The following is a 25607-nucleotide window of genomic DNA, read 5'->3' as shown; positions in this document are numbered from 1 at the left end:
GCAGTCTCTTGGGTACTGTAACGATTATGTCAGGATATGACTGGACATCTCCAGGGATACAGGAGATTGTCACTGGTTTCAGTGGCTGCCAGACCATACTTCCCAGGGGTATAGTTCAAATGAGAGACTGTTTACACCCAGAGTCCACTAATGCGTGGTAAACGGGTTACTCAAATGATAAGAATCTTTTAATCTGATAGAACCTAAGCCAGTTCAAGTCGAGTTATGTGTAAATACACCAACAGTGACAGACTAGTCCAACACACAGTGGGCTAGATTCTAAAAGCTATTTACTCCAAATTGTCCTTAGCACAACGTTTTCACGTAGTAAAAAGGCATAGAACCAGAGATACAGTACACATGTCAAACACTTTCTGTATGTCCTTGTGACATGTCTGAACTGGTTTCTTATTCTTTTTAGAATAGTAATTGAAAAAAAAATGCTTAGAAAATTTGAAGTGAGTCAGCCGCCTGTACAGCTGGCAATCCAGAGGTCAGTAGCTTGCTGGTAGAGTTCCTGGTAAATGGCCGTTTGGTTGTAGGTTTGGAGGACTCCCACTGAACCTTCATTATTAATTTTATTTTTCACCATGAATACCCTTTTATTAGTTTCAATGACACATCATTTCATGAATGTAATTCCATTCATTTATATTTAACAGTATATCAAATAATTGTGTTATTAGTGAATTTTTTTAAAAACGTTTATACGTGCTGTTTTTGCTTTAAGTCCACTGGTAGGAATTAAATGTTTTGAAGTGTGTGCTCACTCTAAAACCAGAAGTTGCCTTTTGTTGTTGCTTACTGCTGCTAGCTTCACACTGCTGTACTGACATAGGGTCAGTGTTGACCAAGGCAGAACACCCAAAGGGAGTTTTATCTGGCCCTTTAAAGGCACAGTACACAGGGCATGTGAAATATTGAAATATTGATGACAAATATAGTCTTTATACTCCCACAATGAACTGCAATGCTAGGGTATGAAGTGGAGCTTGGGGTACTGCCATTATATTAACACCTTAGTGACCATATGACTGTTTGGACACAAAAGTGCTTTTTGTGGTGATCATTCTCTTGGTTATACTGATAGCTCTAATCTGTAATGTATGTCATTAACCCAGCACCTAATTTATAGAAAACATGTGATAAAATAAAAAATACAGTATAATAAGACAATCTAATAAATAATAAGACATTATGGCATGCTGACCCTGCAGGGCAGAAGGAATTAATTGTCAGAAGATTCTCTGGGCAGGATTTTCAAAAGGTCGTAAATGATAACTCCAGTATTAATCAAGAAATCAGTATGTAGCATTGATTGTGGCATTTTCAAGTGGTTGTTATTCCAATTTCGTTACTAAATAATCGTCCTAATGTGATTTCTGAAATCGTGTTGATTTACAAAAATAATGTTAATATCTTAACGAGCAGTGCTTCTTGCGACTATTTCTTTTGTTTGCATGAGAATTTAAAAGAGGGTCTTAATTAACAAAAGAGTATATAACTGTGAGGCGTGTGAGTAAAAATGGATTTTCCAGACAGTGATTTACGTGTAAAAATTAAAATTTTATTTAATATTACACGGAAAGAAAAATAATAAAGAAGGATGTGAGGGAGGGAGTGCTGGAGTAATCAAAAATAAAGGAACGGAAGCCTCTTAGTCCTCTTTGCGTTCTGCTTAAATCCAAAAATAAAACAAAAAGGAATAAAAACAGAAAAGAGCCAAGTTAGTAAAGCCTCCGTTCGTGACACAGTCCAAACTCCCACATACTTCCCTCCAGCCTTTTTTCCCCCCCGCCTCTATTCCTTAGGACCAACCCCGAACACAGTAGCACGTTTCCTTTAATATGCAAACCCCGCCCTGGTAGTCAGTGGATCACCAATCCCAAACTGACAGGTATCCTTAATTTCACTTGACTCCAGTGGCTGGAATTTACATACTCGTACTTCCGCCCCTCACCAAGGTGCCGCCCCTCAAAAAGATGACTTTTGTCATGGTCACAAGACCTTGGTAAGGGAAGTCCCGAGTTGGTTTGATGCCTTCTACTGTTGGGAGGCTGAATTGCAGACCGAAACCCCTTTGACTCATCACAATAACTCACCCTAAAACAGAAATTTAACACACTGCAGCTGTGAACGTTTTTTTGTATTGCTAAAATGATATACTGTTATTTGCACCCAGTGACTACCAAGACATTATCAATGCAACTGTAGCCTATTTGAATTCTGCATAGGTACACTATATGAAAGCTGACATCTACTATAAATTGTATTTGAATTATACAACTGAAATCTTGGTATAGAAAACGGCATATTAGATATTACAATAAAGTTTCCTTAGGTGATTGCAGATTTGCTTTGATCATCTGTGTCTTATCCACACAAGAAAGAAGAATAGGCCTCAAGGACACACAGCGATACACTAGGAATTTGGTCAAGATCATTGACATGGATTTTACCTGGACGTATTTGTAATGTTGTCAGACTCGCCCCACACTTTATGTACAATATACACTTTCACCTCCACATGTTTCCATATTATATTTGCATATAAAATGTTCTTATAGTACTGTGTTTGGTGGCTAATCATGTTGAGTTTATTTATCGCAGAGGCCAAAGAGTAACAGAGAAAATGTATGATTAGAGGAATTCACCAAACAGTTTATTATAAACACATTGTGTATTGCGTCTTATCGTAATTTTAAAAGCTTAATAGATACATACATGGTATACATGTATAATAACTAACAACTACAAACACCAATGGCAGGTGAAATGTATGTATTTATGTTAGCCTACAATCGTAAATACTAAAATACATAAAAAAGTAGATTTCCTCATAAGAAAATAAATTCCAACCAATATACATAGATGACTTTCTCGTGGAGTGTAGGATGCGCCCTATGGCCTGGACATTGCTGGTTCGAGTCCAGGCTATTCCACTGCTGACCGTGGATGGGAGCTCCCAGCGGAAATGCACAATTGGCTGCGTGCCGCCCAGGGGGGATCCTAGGTCAGCTAGGAGGTCATCCTGTGGTCTAGTCAGACACCTGCAGGCTTCATTGTCCTCCGACGCTGTAGCTCTGAGGTGGCTGCATGGTGGGCCTGGAGTGTGAAAAAGAAGCGGTCAGCAGAGGGCACATGCTTTAGAGGATAGTGTGTGTACGTCTTTGCCACTCCCAAGTCAGCGTGGGGGTGGTAGCAGGGAGCTGAGCCTAAAAATAATTGGCTATTCCAAATTGGGAAAAATGACAAAAAAACAATTGGTGACTACTAAATTAAACAAAATAGGTTGTATATAGTAAGCTGTGGCAAAATATCCACCCTGAATGAGGGTAAATGACTAACGGGGTTTAATTTATTTATTTTTTAATCCATGCCATCCGATTTTTACCCACGCACCAAATAATCATAAATCAGCATTATATATGTGAAGTATTCTAAATAAATGTACATTCTGCATGACAAAATACACAATTTTAAATGAAGTTTAGAAATTATACACAGAATAGATATTCCAATTATTTCCATTTGGCTGCTGCTCACTGGTGCACAAGTAGTTTCCATAACAGCGAATTATGCTTCCATTCATTTTTCTGGATCTTGTTAACATGCATTTTGAGTAACATTTTCCCCTCATCAAGTCGTTGAGACAGGAAGTGATGTATGTGACCTGCGACAATTAAGCTTTTTAATGAGAAATGCGTTCATTAATAGCCTCATCGACTCAGTTTCAAAGCATTAATGGACTGATTTAACCCTTTGTGGTCCCATGTCGTACCAAGTCCAACATTACAATTTTCCCTTTCCAGTACGATGTCGGACCCTGTCCGACATCATCAAAAAGACGTCAAGCACAGGTCTCTAGTCTTTTTTTCTCCGGAAAAAGCAGAGAAAACCTTTAAATGGCTGAGTGAGACCAATAGGAGCCGAGAGAAGCCAAAAAAAAAAGAGCAATACGCATAGTCCCTGCAACATAAAGATAACACGGACATAAACAAAGAAGGTCGCAGCTTCTGCATCCGGTGCTCAAAGAATATCACAGACATTTGCAGAGCTTTTTGAGATGTTATAGTAATAAAATAATGACTTGGATCACATTATTGAGGAGTTTGGTGATAAAACAAGTGATCAGGAGAGGATTTATCAGTATGCAGGTCTATAAAGAGGTATGTGAAAAATACAGTGAACATGGGGTGGGGCTTGGCTGGAGATGCAGTACTGAGTGTCCTTTTGATATGCATTCCCTTTTAAACCTGTTTGACTGTGAAAAAAAATACTTTTAAACAGCGCGAGTAAAATAAACAGCGTGTGTGAAAATAAATTGGACCTGACGTGCCTGACAGGCGCTGAATAAATGGACCGCGAAGGGTTAATTAACAGATTTCGTTTAAAGCTCTCATTACTATACTACGAGTTTGATACAATAACACTGGTTTTTGAAAATCCTGCCCTCAGTCTCTCAAAAGTCCAATTAAATAAATGTTGCTTGACATATATTACTCATAAACTGACAGCTCTCAATTCCCCCTAGCTGTGTCTGCTCAAATCATCTTCAAATATTTTTTTCTTTTTGCATCAGAGCAGCCTTGCAAACAGGTTTTCATGTTTGAGCTTTTGTTGGATGTTGTGGCTAAAGGAGTAACTAACGAAAGCGTTAAAATCCTTGTCTTACTTACGCAGTAGAACGTGTCGGGACAGACAAGGTCAACTACCTTGATCTGATAATAGGGGCTTTACTGCGACTGGAAACTGGTTAACAGTGCCTTTATTGTTAAACATTTGGCATCTCTAACTTACACTGTTATTTGCCATTTCAGTGTTGTGCTTTCCTTCCATTTTGTTTTCCTAGACGTTTTACACACGCACAGACACACACACACACACACACACACACACACACACTGTGACACTGACAGACAGACAGACAGACACACACATACATTGTCACACAGACTGACACACACACACACACACACACACACACACACACACACACACACACACACACACACAGACAAACAAACACACACAGGCACAGTTAAACAAGGCAAGGAATTACACAGACATGAACTACACTGACGGTTGTTTCCATGGTTACAGTTTTCAAATAAAAGTAAAAATGCATATCAACCAGGACTGAACAGAGATGACAATAAATGCTAATGCCTCTTTGTCTTGTTGAGTCCAGCATCTTTCTAATTCTCGGGAAGCAGAGAGCTGGTTACCTTGGATACAGCTCTTTTTCAAGTGGAATAATATCGATGCTGCCTCATGCACTGTTCCTGCAGGTTCAAACTTGGACGAGGCAACATGGGGAATGTAATTGAAATCCCAGCAGTTGAATTTGCGAGGAAGTGATGGCTCTTTAAAAACAGCAAGGACTGAAATGATGCTAGCAAGGGATGATTGCACTGAGACAGTATTCATTATATATCTTTACAGACGCTACAGACGCTAACATTATTGTAATATCATGGATTTGGCAATAGTCATGGAAAGTGCCACTCCTTGGTTGAAATTTAATCAACACTCAGGGCTGTTTCATCGCAGCATGAATATCCCATTTGTTTCTGACTCAGCAACACCAAAGAATGCATTCCAACCAGAGTACGTACCTTTAGCCAAGCAGCTATACTGCTCAGTGTTAAATTTTCGCCATGCAGCTGTAGATTAACTGGATCTTTTTCAACATTTATCTTCAGGGGCTCACAAAACGCTGTAATAAAAAACTCACCTGTTGCTTCTGACCAGCCGCTGGCCAAATGCAGCCACTCGTGTCGTCGGCTCAGCTGGTCAGAAACAGGTTTCATGGTGTTCCAGTGAAGAACCCCAGTCAAATAGGGATTTATTAAAGTATTTTATGAGCCCGTGGCATTGAAAAGGAGCAAGCCCAGTTATACACTGCCTAGAGCCCTGGAGTCACTAATTAATAGATACAGTGCTAAGAAAAAGTTTTTGAACCCCTGAGGATTTTCACATATTTCACATAATTCAAACCTAAAATGTTATTAGAGCTTAATCTAAGTCCTAATAATAGATAAAGATAACCCAATTAAACAAATGACACAAAAACATGATATTTTTTTCAACATTTATTTATTCACAAATGATTCAACATCCAATATCCATGTGTGAAAAAGTATGTGAAACTTTAGATTCAGTAACTGGTGACACCCCCTTGAGCAGCAATGACTTCAACTAAGCATTGCCTGTAACTGTTAGTCAGTCTCTCACATTGGTTTTGAGGAATTTTGGCCGATTCCTCCTTACAGAACTGCTTTAACTCAGTGACATTTGAGGGCTTCCTTGTATGGACAGCTCGCTTCAGGTCCTGCCACAACATTTTGATGGGGTTTAGTTTCAGACTTTGACTAGGCCATTCTAAAATTCTGCAGCCATTCTTTTATAGATCTGCTTGTATGTTTAGGATCATTTCCTTGCTGCTTAACCCGCTTTCAGTTCAGCTTCAGCTCAGGGACGGATGGCCTGATATTCTCCTCTAGAATCTTCTGATACAATGCAGAATTCATGGTTGTGTCAATGATGGCAAGCCGTCCAGGTCCTGAGGCAGCAAAGCAGCCCCAAACCATCACAATCCCACTACCATGCTTGACGGTTGGAATGAGGTTCTACTGTTTGAACGCAGTGTTTGGTTTTCGCCAAACATAACATTTCTAATTGAGGCTAAAATGTTCCACAAGTATTGTGGATCATCTGTGTGCTCTTTGGCGAACTTCAGACGGACAGCAATGTTCTTTTTAGAGAGCAGTGGTTTCCTCCTGGCTATCATTCCATGAGCACCATTCTTGTTCAGTCTCTGATAGCTGAGTCATGAACACTCACATTAGACAAGGCAAGAGTGGCCTGCAGATCCTTGAATGTTACTCTGGGGTTCTTTGTGACTTCCTTGGTGATTTTCCGGTTTGTTCTTGGAGAGATTTTGGTAGGACGACTGCTCCTTGGTAGAGTGACTGTGGTCTTGAACTTTCTCCATCTGTCTGACAGTGGATTGGTGGAGCCCCAAATCTTTAGAAATGGTTTTGTAACCCTTTCTAGACTGATGAGCATCAATAACTTTGTTTCTGAGGTCCTCAGGGATTTATTTTGAACGTGGCATAATGTGTTTCCACACACCTGTATGGTGAAGACCAAACTCATAAAGTTTCTTTATATAAGGTGGAGCCTCCCAAACTCACCCCTGAAGATCTACCTAATTATTTAAACACCTGATTCTAATTATCCCCTTAACTGAGCTGATAAAAATCTTAATTACTCATTGTTGGTCTAATTCATACATAATTTTGTTTCAGAAGACATGGAATTGGTTGATATAAACACGATTGGTTATTTAAGAAAAGACTGGTTTTCATTCAAGAAGGCTATCATGGTAAAACTATGGAATTTCCTTAGTTATCATTGGGGTTCACAAACTTTTTCTCGGCACTGTATTTCATTGTTTGGTTCAGCGCAAACATTAAGTTAATTAGAGCAATAATACATTCTGTATTGTGTATACGCCTTACCAACAACCAGTGAGCTCAACATCTTAAACCAGCTACTTTATTAGAAGAATAGTACTTTGCCTTTTTATTCCAAAGCATGTAACAAGTGAAAAAACTGTGGCTCTTTGGCGAACTTCAGACGGACCAGGCTGATGAGAGATAAGAACATGTAAAGCCTTGGTTAGCTCTCCTATGGAGTGGGATCAGTGATAGTGTTGCAAATGCTTGAAAGAGGTAAGAAAATTGATTTTATAGCCCTGGTTAGCTCTCGTGGTGTTAAGTGCTAAGAAGAAGAGCTTATTAAACAAAGTTATTTTTTTCTGTTTGGCATCAACAGTATATCTTCTGAAATCACATTGTGTGGGAGTGTGTGTATCATCATCTTGACCTCCCTGTATGTACAACAGAACTGGCAGTGCTGTGGGTCAGAATTAGTCTGCATTGATTTTTACAGTTTGCAAAACAGATGTGCATCTCTTCCAAAAGCATGGTGCAGTACACCCACACAGTGAGTGTCTACGTTTCCCTGCAGCAGAACTCAAACCATCCACATCCTGGCCTTGACAAGAGCCTTCTACCTCCAGAGACACCCCCATTCTCACTGTACAGGCTTTTACTCCTACAGCCCTCTCCCACCCTAACTCCCTAAAACATTGCACTAACAGAGCCCTTTCATATCCCAGTCTTGCTGCAGGTGCCGATATACCTTTACATCTAGGGGTGGAAATCAAGGCAGGCAGGAATAAGCCTTTGTTTTGGATGAGAAAAACATTTTCACATACTATAAATAAGTGGTATTATTATTGTAGAAATTGTCATGGTATTCAGGATTTAGTGTGGTAAAACACAGAATTGTATTTAAAATAAAATGTTATTTCATTTGTATTAATTAATCCAGTATACTTCTGAATTAAGAGTACGATACACATATAAACAGTAATTGAAAATATCTGAATCTGGAGATATATTGAGTTTCATGCTGACATTTTTAGATCTAGAGAACCGTGTAAAATCAGCTCATATAAATGGAGCACTTGCATTTCCCATATACATACTGATATTAGTAGCTGTAATTTTTTGTTCCCCATTGTAGCTGTGTATGTGTGTGTGTGTGTGTGTGTGTGTGTGTGTGTGTGTGTGTTACTGATACATTTCATATACATTTCGCCCTTGGAGGCTTCATTGCAAAATGATCAAGGTTTTTTTCTGAGGAAAAAGTATATAATGTGTCATAATCTTGAATGCTGTTTGTCTAACTGTCTATCAGTATGTCATTTTAGAGTTTTGTACATAGCTAGAGAACCACTTACTGAGGTCCTTCTTTGACACACATTATTCAGTGCACCATAATCTGCAAGTATATGGAGGAAGGCTGTCTGTCTGCCAGACTTGTGGTCAAGTTCATGTCCAGGTCTCGAGTGTCAAGTCTAAGTCAGAGTCTGAGTCTGAGTCTGAGTCACGAGTCCATGACTTCGAGTCTCGAGTGTGAGTCTGGGTCCTTGAAATAAACTCAAATAAATTTTCATTAAACTAGTGGTAGTAGTCGGGGAACAGTTTACCTAACGGACGTTGTCTGATATCCCTCAGGAAAAATGCACAAAAAAATACAAAAAAAAAAAGATGTGGATACTAGTTAGATTTGCTTAGATACTTTCTATTTGCATACCTTTTTCAAATTGTCTGTCACTGTCTTATTTTCTTTTGGAATTGGAATACTGTTTGAGTGTATCTGAAGTTTATAGATAAGCTTTGAGTTCAAGTTTGTGGATGTTGTTTTTCACTGATAGAAGATGTGGACAGTGTAGTGTTAGAAAGTGGTATGTCATGGTACACTTACCAAAACGTGACTTGTGTAATGTCAGAAAGTGGTACACCGAGCTCCCTAAAAACACAATTGGACATTTCAAATTGGGAGAAAAAACTGATTAAATTAATTGGCGACTACTAAAAAAATGTTTTTTTTAAAAGAAAATGGTACGCTGTCATAATGCATGTGGTATGCTGTCAGATTTTGGTACATGTGCAATCAATTGCGATCTAATGGGTGTTTTCCAATTGTCAAAAAGAGATACATTTACCATGAATTATACATCATTTTTTTGCAAACTTAAACTGGAAACAATTTCTAAAAAGAAAAAAAACAATTCACAAGAAGTCCACTGCAAAGTTGCACAAGTAAAAAAATTGTACAAGAACCAATGTATTGCTTATGATATATATTTGCATACTACTTCATAATGGCAGAAAAATATGATCAATTACATTAAAACAATGTAAAATATTGAAAAATATGATAAATTCAATTAAAATATGTAAAAGACAGAAGCATAACATGTCAGATTTGACTGGGTGATTCCCTGCTTTCTTAGCGAAAGTTGTTTAGGTGAGCAAGTGTATTGCACAGAGATAAGCAAAGCACAGAATATTTAACCACACAGCGACTTCTTTATATGAATTAAGAAGCTCTAAAAGTATGATTATTCTTTTTTCATTTATTATTGTTTTCAATAAACTCAAAATTATAAAGGTGATCAATGTTCTATTGTTTTCAGTGCAAACAAATAAATTATATTCCAGATGTTCAGGGAGCTCAGCAAAATCAAATGATGTATTTTTCAAGAATGTAGTTTTAGAAATGCATTTCTACAGTGCTTAAAAAAATTAGAACACAGTTTAAAGTAGTAAAGAGAAAGGTTGTTAAAAGCCAAATAATTACTTGGTTGTTTACCATGCTGACATTATTTATTCCTTGTAAAACTTGGTCTGCACCCTTGCAGCTGGATTTGTAGTGGGGTGTGTTTACGCTACAACCTAATTCAAATTTCATATTGTTACAATGATTGGCTGCAAAGACAGCAAGACTAACCAGTGATTGGATAATGTTTTGTTGGGTGGGTTTTCATTGGGCACAGTTTCCTAGTAACTGTAATATTGTGTAATAGAAAATAAAAAAGGACTCAGCGTTAATATCTCCGAGTCATGGAGCCCCAATGTTAAATTCATACAAGGTCAAGTCCGAGTCCGAGTCACAAAAAATTAGTCCTACAACTCTACTGCCTGCAGTTCTCTTTTGTATAGAAATAAAACAGCTTTCCACATAACTCATTGACATTTTAGAAAGAGTCGTCTTTAACAAACTATTGAAAAAACAGAAGAACCTGACATTGAAGCGGGATAAAAACTATTTAATAGAAATTACTGCTGTGGTGGGGGATTTTTTTTCCTTAACTGAATTGCACTCCTTTTGAATACATGATTCTGGCCAGTATCATTGCCAACTGCATCGTCCTGGCTTTGGAGCAGCATCTTCCAGGAGATGACAGAACACCTATGTCAAAGAGACTGGTGAGTGTACCTCTGGAGAGAATCTGCTCTCATTGAAACAGCTAGCATTCACCTGGGATTGTCAAAAGAAGTTTCCAACACAGTTCCTTGCTGATCCCTCCTGAGCCTTACACTCACATGCTGTACTGCACAAAGAGACTCATGTAAAAGTGTCATTGGAACCTGTGACATAGGATTAGGTACCACTGTGTACCCAAGGGGACTTGGGAGGGCAGTGGTCCACGATAAAATATACATTCCAACACATATAATATCCCATACAAAAAGCAAGTATCAGTTACAGTGTATAATACTCATTCATTTTACAGTTACATTTTATAACCCAATTTTGAAGCTAGTGCAAATTGCACATTTTCAGAGAGGAATACATAATGACCTATGCTCCTTGCACCTAAGATTTCATTCTAGTTCTTAACTTTTAAAATGTGTCTTTGTCTTTCACCTGCTCCAATATAGGGCTCATGCAAGCTTTGAAAACTGAAAGATTTATTTTTCTTTCTTTCTTTCTTTCTTTCTTTCTTTCTTTCTTTCTTTCTTTCTTTCTTTCTTTCTTTCTTTCTATTGCAATGAACATGATTCTGACAGCAACACACTTAGGGCTCCAGGTTGTTTAAAGTGTCTCTGTTTCTTGTCCCATTGAGCAGGAAAAGACTGAACCATACTTTATAGGGATCTTCTGCCTTGAAGCGGGGATTAAGGTCATCGCCCTGGGTTTCGTGTTCCATAAAGGCTCCTACCTGCGGAACGGCTGGAACGTGATGGATTTCATTGTGATTCTCAGCGGGTGAGTGGAATGTCTTGCTTAGGTCCGTGCATATCGAAGGACGTTGTAACCACTGAGCATGAAATGATTGTGCAAATTAATTTGTATGCTTGATTATACCAGGATGTTATCGCTCTAGTAATGTAATCTAATTTGTAGAGTCCTTGTGTGTCATTTGTGTGAGAGACAGGGAAATGACAGAGCTTCAGTAGCTGCAAAAAGGGACGGAGCAATCAGTTGGGGCTAATTACAGTAGTGTCTCAACTGGTGGCTCTTTCAAAGGAAGCTTGTCTAGTCTAGATTTTCACTCAAGGAGTTTAGCAGTGATCTAGTGGCATAGTAAGGGTTTAAAGTTTAAAAGTTTAAATGCTATCCTAACAGGAATGTTGGAATTTTGTCTAAATATTTAAACATTATCAGAAATATGCATGTCAAATGATATTAAACAGAATCTAACAACCCTACACTGAACATGTGTAGAGAATATAAGCTTAGGTATTGAAAATTGTATAGGGACATAACCTTTAGTATATTTCTTCATCTCTTCTAAATAAGTGTTGGATTTATTTTGACATGTCGGGACAGTATGTTTACCTAGCAAGTTAGCTGTGTGTGCTCTGTATGGCAGATGTTTCCACAGCCCATATTTATTATTAATTTCCATAATAGAAAGTACAAAGGGCCAGTGGTTCTGACACAATTGGTCATGATTGGGATGATGCAATCTATTATTTATAAGTGTGTCTGTTGGGTGAGTCACAATTTCAGTAGATGTGCCAGTCTGTGAGGAGTGTGTGAACAGATAGACAGCTCCAGCGACAGCTTGCAGTTGCTCTCTCTTTCTCTCTCTCTCTTCTCTCTCTCTCTCTCTCTCTCTCTCTCTCTCTCTCTTTCTCTCAATTCAATGGTGCTTTATTGGCATGACTACAGCAGAAGTATTGCCAACACAATTACAAAATAAATAATAATATGACACATTTAAATAAAAACAGCATACCAAATGATTATTGAAAAAAAATCTAGAATTTATTTATTTTATTTGTCAGGGACACATACAAGATGCATTGCATTTTCAATTTAGCCGATTGGCTAATTTCCATTGATAGTCCCTGTGGTAATAAAAAGATACACACGTTTCAATAAAACCAACACGTATGGGGCTCTCGAGTGGCACACCCAGTAAAGGTGCTCTGTGTGGAGTGCAAGGTGTGCCCTATAGCCTGGAGATCGTTGGTTTAAGTCCAGGTTATGCCATCGCCGATCGTGGCCGGAAGTTCCCAGGGGGTGGCGCACAACTGGCACAACTGGGTCTGGTGGTTTGGCTGTAGACCTGCAGTGCGAAAAAAGACGGCTTGGCAGGACACGTTTCACAGTTTCCCGAGTGGCAGTTGACGACGACTAAATAAATAAAAAAAATTTAAAAACAACACATATAAAGATACTTATTGGTACACCCATGTGTGATGGAAGGGACTTGCTGTAAGGTAATTGTAATGGGAGCAGATATCCCCCAGTGGAGTCTATTTAAACACTGTGGTTTTACTGATCCTGTCTCAGCTCATGACACTGTTTGATATATTCAGTATCTATGAGTGCAGTGCTAGTGTTCTCACCCAGAATAATTACCATCTCTCTCTCTCTCTCTCTCTCTCTCTCTCTCTCTCTCTCTCTCTCAGTAAACTGATATGGTGCTAGTTTTCAGAAATCTGTCCTGTGCTGTCAAAATGAATGTGAAATATTGTGGCAGTGAATTACTGAATTATTACAAACTGAAATACAGCACACGGTAATGCCAACATGGCCTCCTCTTTGGCGTCTGAGATGTAAACTCTATAGACTCTACAGTGCATTAGAATTAGAGAGCTCTGCATAACCCTGTGCTTAGGTGCAGGTCACACTTATAGCTTGATAAAGCCTGCAGGTACCATATTTGGGAGTGTTAACATATATCTAGAGCAGGGGTTCCCAAACTTTCCCAACTCACGACTCACCTGAATAGCCAGATAATTTTCTGGGACCCATGTGGGATAGTGTGAGAAAGCATATACAGTACCTACAGCACCAACTAAAAAAGTGCAGCAATATAAAGTAAGAGTAAAGATTAAAAAATCACTTGTTTACACAAAATGCTAGATAGAAAATAATTATTATAATAGTAACTGTAGTAACTTGCTGTATTTGTAGTGACTTTTTATACTAATTTATAAATTAGTCTCTAGGCTCACTGTTTAAGAACGTCCAAATGTTAATAACTGAGACATACCATAATAGTTTGGTGATATCATGTATTACTTGGATTCCCTTGACAACAATTGACACCCACACAACGTATCAGAAATATAAAACAATCATTTATTTAAGGAAAAAAAGGGGTGCACAACTAATCTAATATTACAGAAAGGAAAGGCTATTGGTTAGAGATATGCGTGAATAGTAATATGCAGTTCATTGATTCCTTAGTCAAACGATTACAACGACCATAACATCATTAGCATACATGGTTAATATACTAATATTAAATATGTTTTATCACACAGTGTCTACTTTGCGTTAGTATTTTCAATACCCGTTTCTCGTTGTAATCGATCATGTCAATATGCACGAGAATTAATTCAACTTCCCATTTTGAAAGGAATCCAACATTCCAGTACCAAATTTAGCAAATTAGTGTTAGCATGTTAATTTAGTTTAGACGTGATGTACCAAAATAATATGTTATCAACCTCACTTGATTATATATTCAAATTAACTCAAATGGGGCAATGATTATTCCAATTCTGTTACTTTCATGCACAGAATGATATGATGACCCCCCCCCCCCCCTCCTCTGATGCTACATATTTTATCAAGAAAAATAGAAAAGCTGCCAGCACAAATACAAAATGTTTGTCTCTAAAACGCACTTTGTCTGCATACTCATACACGCTGCTTTCTTGATTTTGCTGCAGACACAACCTTGTATTTTACTGCTGAAGATAACCGACAGAAATCCAACAAATTTAAATTTAAAATTTAAAATTTAAATAACTTGAAATATTTAGTCAAAAAAAGAGTTAATATTAATCATTTTAAAAAAGTAACAGAGCCCTATAATTATTATGACCATGTTTTTTGTTTCTGAGGCTTTTATACTAGCATCCACTAATAAAAAAAAATCTTTAATAAACTCATTATGCCACACGGAACAGTGGCGCAGCAATAGCAGGTGCCGCTGCACTTGGGTCCACACACTCAGAGGGCCCCGGAGAGGTTAGAAAGTATTTATTTATTTATGAACAATTATAATATCCTTCGTATTTATATTTGCATATGTTACATATTTGTGTAATTGTGGCTGCTGGTGTGCAGTGCCAGTAATTCAGATTATCTTAATTATCCTAACTTCTTTCCCCCGGAGGCTGGTACGAGGCACGTCTTCATGGAAGGTTTTGGGCTACTATTCAGCAGACATTTTCAATTATATTTTGTGTGTGCACTATTCATCCTGTAGTTTAAACAGAGCCTGTCGGATTCTGCTGCAGGCACCAAAATAAACTAGAGCAAATCAACATGCCTGCATTTCTGATTTTAAAATAATAATAATAATAAACAAACGGTTTCCTATTTGAGACAATTTCTGCAAATGTCTGTGCAGAATTGTGAATTCTGTAATTCTGTGGGGTATCCTGGTAGGGTTAGTGATTAAACATGTTTGTTTATGATTAAAATATAGTGTAGGCTGGATATAAAGATGTACACAGAATAAAATTAAGTAGGCGAATAGAAAACGTTCTTATTTCATACATGCTAACATTCTGACAATTAAATATAGTTCAATATTGAACACTTGTTTTGGTGTGTTTGATGTATATAAATAAGGGTTAAATTAACATTTGGAGAGAGGGGCCCACAATAAGGTCCTGCAGTGGGGCCCCTCTTCCTCTTCCTCCGCCACTGACAAAGAACGTACAAAAACCATGAGCTTGCACATTCAGCGATGTCGCCGCTTTCATCAATCTGAATAGTGATCATGCATCTTTACCAAGCCGTTCACGGGGATGGGAGCAGAGCAAAGTAGCCAAGACTGAAATTGTATGGTGCCGAGTGAAGCAAGGCAAACATTTTTAGCAGTTTATATTTTAACAGTAGTTGCACTTATGCACTACAAGCACATGCGTATTCAACCTACAGAAACAAACACACTGTGCACAATAATTACAAAAAACGTTTCATTTTACAAAAAAAAGGGCAAACAGAAAAAAAAAGCTGTATTGCTTGTTTCTTAGCTTGTTACCTCTGTTCTGCAAATGTGCTGGCTGCGAGAAAACGTAACAAGCAGAGAAAAAAAAGATTTTTTAAAACAACCTTGAGTGGCAAATATAGCAAAATTTTCAAGTTTTCAAATTATGTTGACATGCTAGAGGAACCTGCAATTTCCATATTTTGCTGCCTTTAAATCAATAAAAACAAACGTTTAACGGCAAACCTTAAATGACCAAACCCAAGTTTTTGTATTTGTCTTTACATTTACATTTGGCTTTCCCTTAGTTTTTAAACCACATATACCTTCAAATTATTAGTAAATTGTAACCTCATATGTGCCACTGACTCACTAGGTCAAGGTACAGACTAGTTTAAGTATAACTCGGAACACCATCATGAAGTCGGTATTTCTCTGGCCTCGTTGCCATAGTAACCAAATGCACGGCTCTGATAAAAGAATGGCTTTACACTGTAATGCGGAAAATAAAATGAATATTTTTTTTCACGGTCAATTACAAGAAGCTGAAAACAACTTTTAATTTTTGCTTACGAAATCAGCTCTTGGTTCGCCAAAGCCCACGATTGCTACACAATTCAAAAACACACTAATTTTTCACAGTTCCCAAAATATTTTTAAGACGGAAAGTCGACTATAGACGGAACATGCCCACCCCGGTCTTCAATACGCCGGTGTACAGTAGTACTTACTTTGTACAGTAGTATTTACTTTGTACAGTAGTATTTGACAGTGGCACACATCTGATCTTTTCACTCAGTGCGGCTTCCTTACCTAGCATTTGCTCAACGATGTCCAGCTCCTCTCTGATTCAGGCTTTTTTGATTTTGCAACGTGCAGAGATGCAAGACACAGTGCTTTCAGGGCTTTTTTCTTAAAACACGTGTATTGGCGAATAGATTTTTTTTTTTTTCTAAGACGTAAACCACAGCTTTTGCTTGTGCATTCTATGTAATTAAATGCCTTTTAAATTTGGAAGCCTTCATGCTTTCTTCTGCAAGCATTTTTAGGCATAACGCATACTTTGGAGCTGGATTGTTTTCAGTCGCACACACAATGAAGCCAAACTCAGTGTAACTGTGATAATATTTCCTTGATACAGGTTTGTTTTTCTTTTCAAGTGGAAGCATTGGACTTGCACTTAGATTGCTAGTACTTACTTGTTTTAAAAACCTTTTTTAACAAATTGTTTGCTTAAATACACAACACCAGCCTAACTACCTCTCATTGTTGAGGTGACGTTCAGTAGGAGCATGTGATAGGTAGCTTTCTTGTCCAGACCATTTTACATGTGGGTGGGGGGGCTACATTGTTGTAATTTATTTATAATTTATTTATCTAGTAGTGATCTTATCTTTTGTCTGTTTTGTTTTCTCAGATTAAAAATATTTAGGGTAATTATTTTCGGATTAATTTCAAGCTATAAATATGTTTGTGTTTTACTTTGTTTGGTTCCGCAACCGACCCTGATACCTCTTGCGACCCATAATTTGGGAACCACTGATCTGTCTGTAGTGCTAAGACTTGAAAGTATGTTCTTTAAATTTTTGTGTGTATCATAATCTGGAGATATATAGAGAAAGGTAAGTTCCAGTGATCCTTTTTATTGAATAGAAAATTGAGAATGTTAATGTAAATACAAAAGTGGGAGTTCAAGAAGGAGGAATGAGAGCAGGTGTTCAAGTGAAAATTAAAGTAAAAGTGAAACAGAAAGAAAGCAATTGCTACTTGTGCTGGGCAGACCAGCAGGGTATTTGTTTAGTCAGTGTTTGAGATTTGTTTTTGTTTGAACTTTTTATTTGGCTCTGCGAGCATTGTTTTGTTTAATTGTTTTATTTTGAATAAAAACGCACCCCAGCGCATCAACCTGTATCAGAGTCAGCTTCCTGATCTGGGGACATCACCACTTAGCTGTGACATCACAGGGCCATGTGCATAAAAGGTGGCAGTAATTTCCAGCCATTAAAAAAATAAATACTGGGAAGTATTTAACATACAATTCATAAAACTAGAACCTCGTTATTTTACTAGGTAGTGATAGATTTAGATGTGATTTGTCATCAAGGATTGTTAATGAGAGATTGTATCCAACCAATTGTCGGAGGTATGCAAATGAGCTGTGTCCCCTACTTGAGACGTCAATGGCATACACCGTCGGTTTACTCCATCGCGTAATGGCTACGGGACATGTCTGGGGGCAGACAGGTTGTCCAAAATATCGAGATGTCAGTTTATTAGAATAAATTGCACACACAGGTGCTGGACTGAAATAGAACTGTAACCACCAGAAATTGTGTTTTTGTCATTCATGATATTTTACTTTAGGTTGAGAAAAAAAGGATCCTCGAATGTTATCACACATTTCCTTTCCAGCGCAAAGTAGAAGGCACTGTGGCGTCAGGAAGCTCTGGTTATTTGTTAAAAACTTTCAGATTGAATGACAAATGGCACAGCAAGGCAGCACCACACAGTTACATTTAGCCTTCTATTCATTGTTAAATGTTGTTAGGTGAATAATTGTGCTCCTCCTAAATTGATACCTGCTGACATCATCAGAGTAATCCAGAGGGTCAAGTCGCAGCTCAAATCTGCAGGGTCTTTCTGGAAGGATTGTCTTCCAAAGCCTGCCATTTTACATATACACATGCATTTTAATAGGTGATATAGAAAACGCATGTTTATATTCACAGTTTTTAATATATACACATGTATCTTATATATGACTTATTAATTTAAAACATGTGTTATCCATCTTGCCTAGTTGCCTAGCCTAGCTGCCCTGTGCATTCTCATTTACTGAAGAAATCTGTCACCTTTTTCATGAGACAAGCTTGTCAATATTGGGATTCATGTTTTGTGCTGAAACGATCTTTAGCACAGAGTGTAGATGCTTGTCATTCAGGCAAGATCTTTGAGCGGATTTGTTAATCTTCATCAGTGAACATAGCTGTTCGTATATACTGCCAAACATTGACATGATGCGTGCAGCCTGAATGCGGAGCTGTGGGAATGTGGCTGGAAGGAACGGGTAAAACTGCTCAGCCGAGACAGAATCAAACTTAGCCTTCAGTGCGCTATTGCACTGCAATTCAATAAATTCCATCTGGATGTCTTCTGATGCAGTTTCCACATCTATGCCAAATGGGTTCGAAAAAAGCTGAAACTGGAACTGCTACTTGCGAAAATCTGACAAACCGGGCTCAAATTCCACACGCAACACGTATAGTTTTTCAGCAAACGCACTACCAGGAAAAGTAAAATCCGCCATAGAATCACATAGAGCTTGGCACATTTTTCACACACATGTAACTTTAGCTGAAGTGCCTTAACACTATCATACATTTAAGTTATGACTTGTTTATAGCCTTGCAGTTTCACATTTAAATTGTTGAGCTGTTCGGTTATATCGCAGAGAAATAGCAAATCACACAACCACTTTCCATCTGAAAGCTTTCTAATTTCTTTCCCTTTATTGTGCATGAAAATGTCTATTTCTTGACACAATCCAAAGAACCTTGTAAGTACTGCACCGCGGCTAAGCCAGAGAACTTCGGTGTGGTGCGGCAAATCACCATATTGAGCATTAAGCTCGTCAAGCAACTTTTGGAATTGCCGGTGATGAAAGGTTTGAACCGTGACCATTGTGTGATCCATTTTCAGCACCTACAGTGGTACGTTCGTTATAAGTGTCGTTGAACAATTCACCACCTGTAGTTTTTTGCACACCAAAGCAACAAGCCCCTTTTTTTCACCACACATGGGAGGCTGTTGTTGTCAATCCAACTAATTTCTCCCACTGTAATTTCATGTTGCACGCACAGTTCTCAAGCTGTTGAAATGCATAATTTGCTGTGGTAGTGAGGTGCATAGCTGCAACATCCAAAAGCTCTTGGGTAATAGTGAAGTCTGATAATGCAGCAGTATCAGTAATAATCCTGTGCTCTCATCAACACAAGAGTAAAGGCTACGAAATCACTTGCTTTTTAAGTGAGCTCTCTTGAAGATCAGTAGCCAGTTCATCCATTCTTTCAGCCAAGGTATTTCTTGAAAGTTTGACATTGGAAAACACACACTTTTTCTCAGGACAGACTATTTCTGTGACTTTAAGCATGCAGTCTTTTACAAAAGTACCCTCATAAAAGGGCTTTGGCAGCTTTGTGATTAGCTTTGACAAGGTAACTTGCCTTTACTGCCGCATCACTTTCACTTTTTACCTTTTTAAACATGTTCTGCTGTAAATCAAGGGTTTGTTTTAATTCGGCCAGCTTTTCTTGCCTTTGCTTTCCTTCAAACTCGCAAATTTCTATGTTTCGTTTCATAGTGGCGCCTTAAACTGACTTATTTCATCACCGCAATACTTCCCTTACATACCAAGCAAATGGGGTTTTCCTTGTACTCTACAAATAAATATTCAAACTCCCACCTTTCCTGAAACAATCTGTCTTCCTTATCGATCTTTCTTTTCTTGGACACTTTGCCAGTTATATTATCATTTTTGGTGGGCAGTAGGCTACAGTGTCTAACGAAAAACATGCCTTAAGCACCAAGCACGAGATATGATTGGCTGTCTCTTGCTGTCTTCTGTTGCATTAGCTCTGAACTTCCCACTGCTTTTCTGATGGCTGATGGGATTTGGAGTTCTTACGTGTAATAACCCAATAGACTCAAACTGGGCCGGGCCAAATTACACTGTTATAAATGAACCTTGCTTGGGGCCAGACAAAGTACCTCCAAGGGCCGTATTCGGCCCGTGGGCCTTGAGTTTGACACCCCTGACTTAGACAATGCATAGGCTACAAACCTGATTTTTATGTTTTCCAACCAGTAAGTGGCCTGTCCTGTTCAACAGATTTAATAATGCAATTTAATGTATGCATTACAAATAACAAAATACATAAATGACCTAATTATTGGATTATTAAACATAAACTATTATTGATATAGGCTTAAATACATGTTCCTAAACAGAAATTATGCTGGGAAATGCATTCTCTGCCTGGTCTGAGGCATGTGTTAATTATGATGCCAATAAGGGTTAATTAATGGCATAATAGAGATTTATGAATCAGACAAATAGTATGTTAATGAGAAAGTTGGTTGCTAAGGGTACATTATTCTAATGTCGCAATGCGTGCTGTTTTTTGACGGTGGTTGCCGTTTATGCATCTGATGAAATACTGTCATGTTAAACACTATTACTGGCACAATAAAGGAGACACTAAGTTGTATGCATATAGGCCTATGTGTTAACATGTGAACAACTAAACATCAGTGAGTAATTGCATATCACTTAGACACTGTATTTGTGCTATGGATAATAAAGCAGTCCCCATACAATATATCTAGTTTAATCTTGGGACTATGGCGTTGAACATTAATATATGTTTCTCCTGTCTGAACTGTCTGGCTCCCTGCTGCCACGTGTGCTTTTATTGTGAGAAGCGCAGTCGGTTTGTGAGCCAGCAGGATGATGGATCTGTGTTGGGAATCTGACTGCTCTCCAAGAATAGACACTAAATTTTGTCAGTTTCTTTCAAGTGCTGTGGGGGTGTACAGGGACTGGACACAAATTAGAAACGCCTGCCGAATTCTGTCATTGGGCTCAACCATGAGCATCCAGGATGAAACTGATGACACTGTAGGGAGTTTAAAATGTTTTGGAGGGATACGATCCATTACTCAATGATAAGAGCATCTAATTGATTTCCTTTACACAACGGCAAAGTTGTGTTGTATTGGGGGCGAAACTCTCCCTGTTAAAGTGAGTTTTCTAGAATGGCCTCATTTTGGAGACTGTTCTTTGTGAAGCCCCATTTGATTATCTTGGTTATGGAAGCCTATCTGCCCTCTAACAAAGCCTGTCAGATTTGACATGTCCCAAAGTTATCGTGTGTTGAAAATGTCCTGCATGACCATAATTGATTCTTGTGATAGAAAGCTTTAATACTAAATGTGTTTTAAAATGCACGCTGTTCTAGACCTGGTTTCTTTACCAGCTCATCTGTCAAGAGTATTTTCACAGGACAGGAGCAAGGGCTCATGGAGAGCCGCCCTTGCGGAGGTGAGACTGGACCGATCAGCCTCCAAGGTTGGGAAGCAACCTTTACTTCACCCAAGGGGAACCTAGAGAAGGCAGATATTGGAAAAATGTCAGGATAGCTTTGGACAGGGGTTTTCTCTAGCTCGTAGAGAACCTTCCTGATGAAGGATGAGGCCAGGAAATAGAAGTTTATTAATACTATATATGCATATTTTTTGTAATTATTTATTTTTTTTATCTGATGAACTCAATGGAGAGGAACCTCCACATGGGAGGAAACCTCTGGTGGGCTGTATAGAAATCAGAGAGAAGAACAAATGTAAGACTTCACTGCAGCAGAAGACAATTGAATGCCAGCTAGGTAAGTTTTGAGAATTCCCAAGGATAGCTGTAGATTATCTTTTGCATGAACGAGGAAAGGCAGAATGAAACCCTGAAAAAAAAGGCAGACCAGCTGGTTGCGTAGGAGGAGCGATTAGATGGAGTGAGGGCGGCTTCTGTGTAATTTTGAAAAACAGGTTCAGCTGAGAAGGACTGGCAGTAAATAATAAATAATGTGATTGCTCCCCGTTGGAAATGAAAGTCCTTTTTTTAAAAAAGAGAGCTTTCAGAAAATTGTCAGTGGGCCAGTCTTCAAAGAAAATCCTAGCCGGAGAAGTTGGATAAATGAATCCTGTTTCAAATACCATTATTCACAGCTGTAACAATTACTGTATTCACACAATGATTGTTTTGAGATTCAGGTTTTATTCAGACGGTCCCCAAAATCCCTTGTTTAGAAAGATACAGGGTATTAATGATTGTGACAGAGTAGCCGTCTGCCATGTGTGTGCATGCATTTGCTGCTGAGTGACAGGCAGGAGATTGAGATGGAGGTGGAAGTTGATATGCCCTGCAGGCAAACAGGATTTATTTAAGTATCAACACACCGAATAGCTCTTGTGACACTACCGGTAATGGTAGCACGCAGAGCATATACAACACAGTATATGGATCAGTATCTTTGGTGGGGGCTACAATTTCTGAACTAATCTTCTCTGTTCAATAATAAACTATCGTTGCTGAAGAGCTTGATCATGGCTAATAAACGGTTAGGGCAGATATGTGATGGGCGGATTCACAACGAATTACTGTATGTGGTTCCTTCTGAGTCATTTCCAAGGCTTTGTGCCATTTGTTTTCCTGACTAAGGTTGTCTTAAAAGTGGCAGCAAACATAATATGTCTTGTCCAAATCTGTTACGTTCAAAAACTTTAAATGCCCACAGTTAAAAATCTGCATCTTTAATAGTATTCTTGTTAGCACCATTGACATCTGCTGCATGAATGTTACTAAGGGCATTGAACAAATACTGTAAACACTCCTTACAGTACAAAAACACTCCAAAACAAAAGGTGCTGTTAATACAGCAAGCGCTAGCAATGGAGAACCCACTTCTCCCTCTGTCTCCTATACTGGTGGGATCTACTATCCCTGTCCCTTGGGCCATTCACCCAACCCCAACCCCAGATATACACACGGGCGCTGGCGGCTGTGGCTGTGGATTTTTTTTTTCTTTTGCTTTTGTTAAAATTTGGAATCGCCAGTTATTTTTTTTCATTTTCTCCCCCATTTGGAAAGCCCACTTATTAATTTTTATTTTAACCCAGTTCACCGCTGCCACCTCCACGCTGATTCGCCACTTTGGAGCCCCCTAAGCCGTAGATTTTTTAATAAAGCGGGTCCTTCCAGTACATTATTGCTTCATTATATAATTGTGATAGAGTGCTCTTGTCACGTGTGTGGGTAGTCGCTGATGTGTATGACAGAGAGACATGGGAGTTGGAGTGGAGACACTGCTCAGCCATGCAGGATTTATTGACACAAAAGAACAGAAAGTAAACAAACAGGTTATGTGATGCTACCAACGATGGTAGCAAACAAAGGACACATACAGCAGGCTGTACAAAAGGCAAAATAAAGACAGTACAAAAACTACAAATAAAAGGTGCCACACAGGGCGTGGGCTAGCTTTATTAAACAAGGCGTCCCGCTCCAGGAACCTGCTACACTATGTAACCCTCGCTATACATTACATGGGATCACTATCCCCTAAACTAACCTACTGATGAGCCAGTATTCATTCGACGACTCCTGCTGCTTGATATGGCCTTGACTGGGCACTTCCTTCACAAGCACCGCTTGCAGTTTCAGGGATGCGTAGCTGTCATTCCTGCAGAGAAGGTGCTCTCCTCCCGAGTGTACGCAGTGCTACTCTCTGTAGCATGGCCATCCCCACCCGGTTGTTTTTATGCTGACGGACACTCAGTCCAGACCCGCCCACCTGTTGACTGAGGACCAGCAGAGCCAATCACTTCCCTTCCCCTTAACCAAACGTAGCTCCAAACAAGTCTCAGTCGATCGCCTGTATGTAAACAATAAGTTAGTCACACACAACTCCAAAAAGCACACAAAACAAACCCTTTTCCCCATATTAATTACCAAAGCTCATTTTCTCATGTGCAGGGCAATCACCCTGCCACAATAATATAATACATTTCCGTGTTTCAACTGAGCATAATCACACCCAATATTCTACCAGCCTGGTATAATAAACAATGGCAAAAGGAACACACCTCTTTGAAAACCCACCACATTGAGCAAAGACGCAATGGCACATCTCACAGTGGTGTAAAATAGAATTTTCTGATCATTTTACTTGTATACACTGTGTATAAAGAAACGTCTGTTGTGCTATGGTCTTTGCCAAGACAATTTGTTTGTATTGTGTTCTTTTTATTTGTCACACTTCACACATCCAGTGCATGCAGTTTTCCCCAGAACAAAGAAGGCAGAATACAAAGATGCTGCTTCTAGGCTTCAGTGAAGGCAAACTATTCACAGAAGAATGCAAATACTGAGCTTGTTACTATGTGTCAGTCAGTTGTCTTCCTATGAAGCATGTTTATAATAAACTGCAGAAAAAACTCAAATAAGGCAAAATTGCTTTGTGGGGCCAGCTGAGGTCCTCTTATCTGTAACACAGGAAGTAGCAGAAATTGGCTTCACAGGAGTGAAGGAGTCAGCACTGGATAGAAGACTGTCGATCAGCCTGCTGTCGATCAGCAGTTGATTTAAGGAAAGGAGAGGTACAAAGCATTACAGACTGTGCAAAAATCCAATTAACTTTTTGATTGCAGTCTTCTTATTGATGGAATATTTGCTCTGGCCACTCCTTTTCTACATGTATTGGAAACTTTAATGCCGTTACCCCTTTTATTGCAAGTAAAAAAATCCTTTTGTTTTTTTTAAAAACTGGATTAAATGAAACTGTCGCTTCATTAATCATTTCCTATAGGTCACATTGTCTGACTGCAGCAAGACATTGGAGTGTAATTGAACAGGACATGATTAGATAATAAGGATATGTTTTATCAGAAATATTTGTGTTTTATGCATGTTGGACAAGAAAGAAAAATCCACAAAATGCTTAAGAATTAAAAAAACACATTAAAAAATATAGTACCTTATAAAAGACGGACTACAGTGGCACATAAGAAACCAGGTCATGTTGACCTCAAAGTTTGTATAATATGAAGTTATGAATAAATGCAAGACCACAGTGAAGATCCCTTTGCATAAGTCTCGCCTATCTGTTGTAACTGAACTGGTTATACAGAATAGTGGAGCTCGCTGCCAGGCAATGCACAGCCGCTC

The 25607-nt window shown here is 38.6% G+C and overlaps 1 protein-coding gene across 4 annotated transcripts in view; it reads left to right on the top strand.

Moving 5' to 3' along the window:
* The first annotated feature begins 10740 nt into the window (after positions 1-10740).
* The window catches only part of LOC121330947 (voltage-dependent R-type calcium channel subunit alpha-1E), a 149528-nt gene continuing 134661 nt past the window's right edge, over positions 10741-25607 (top strand). For all 4 annotated transcript variants that reach the window (XM_041277954.1, XM_041277953.1, XM_041277952.1 and 1 more), the window contains exons 1-2: positions 10741-10850; positions 11495-11634. In XM_041277954.1, coding sequence (XP_041133888.1) covers positions 10758-10850; positions 11495-11634 — 233 coding nt within the window. In that variant the 5' untranslated portion in view covers positions 10741-10757. The remainder of the gene's footprint in view (positions 10851-11494; positions 11635-25607) is intronic.

This window comes from Polyodon spathula, chromosome 18 (assembly GCF_017654505.1).
Source record: "Polyodon spathula isolate WHYD16114869_AA chromosome 18, ASM1765450v1, whole genome shotgun sequence".
Taxonomy (NCBI): domain Eukaryota; kingdom Metazoa; phylum Chordata; class Actinopteri; order Acipenseriformes; family Polyodontidae; genus Polyodon; species Polyodon spathula.
This window is presented reverse-complemented; position numbering and strand designations above follow the sequence as displayed.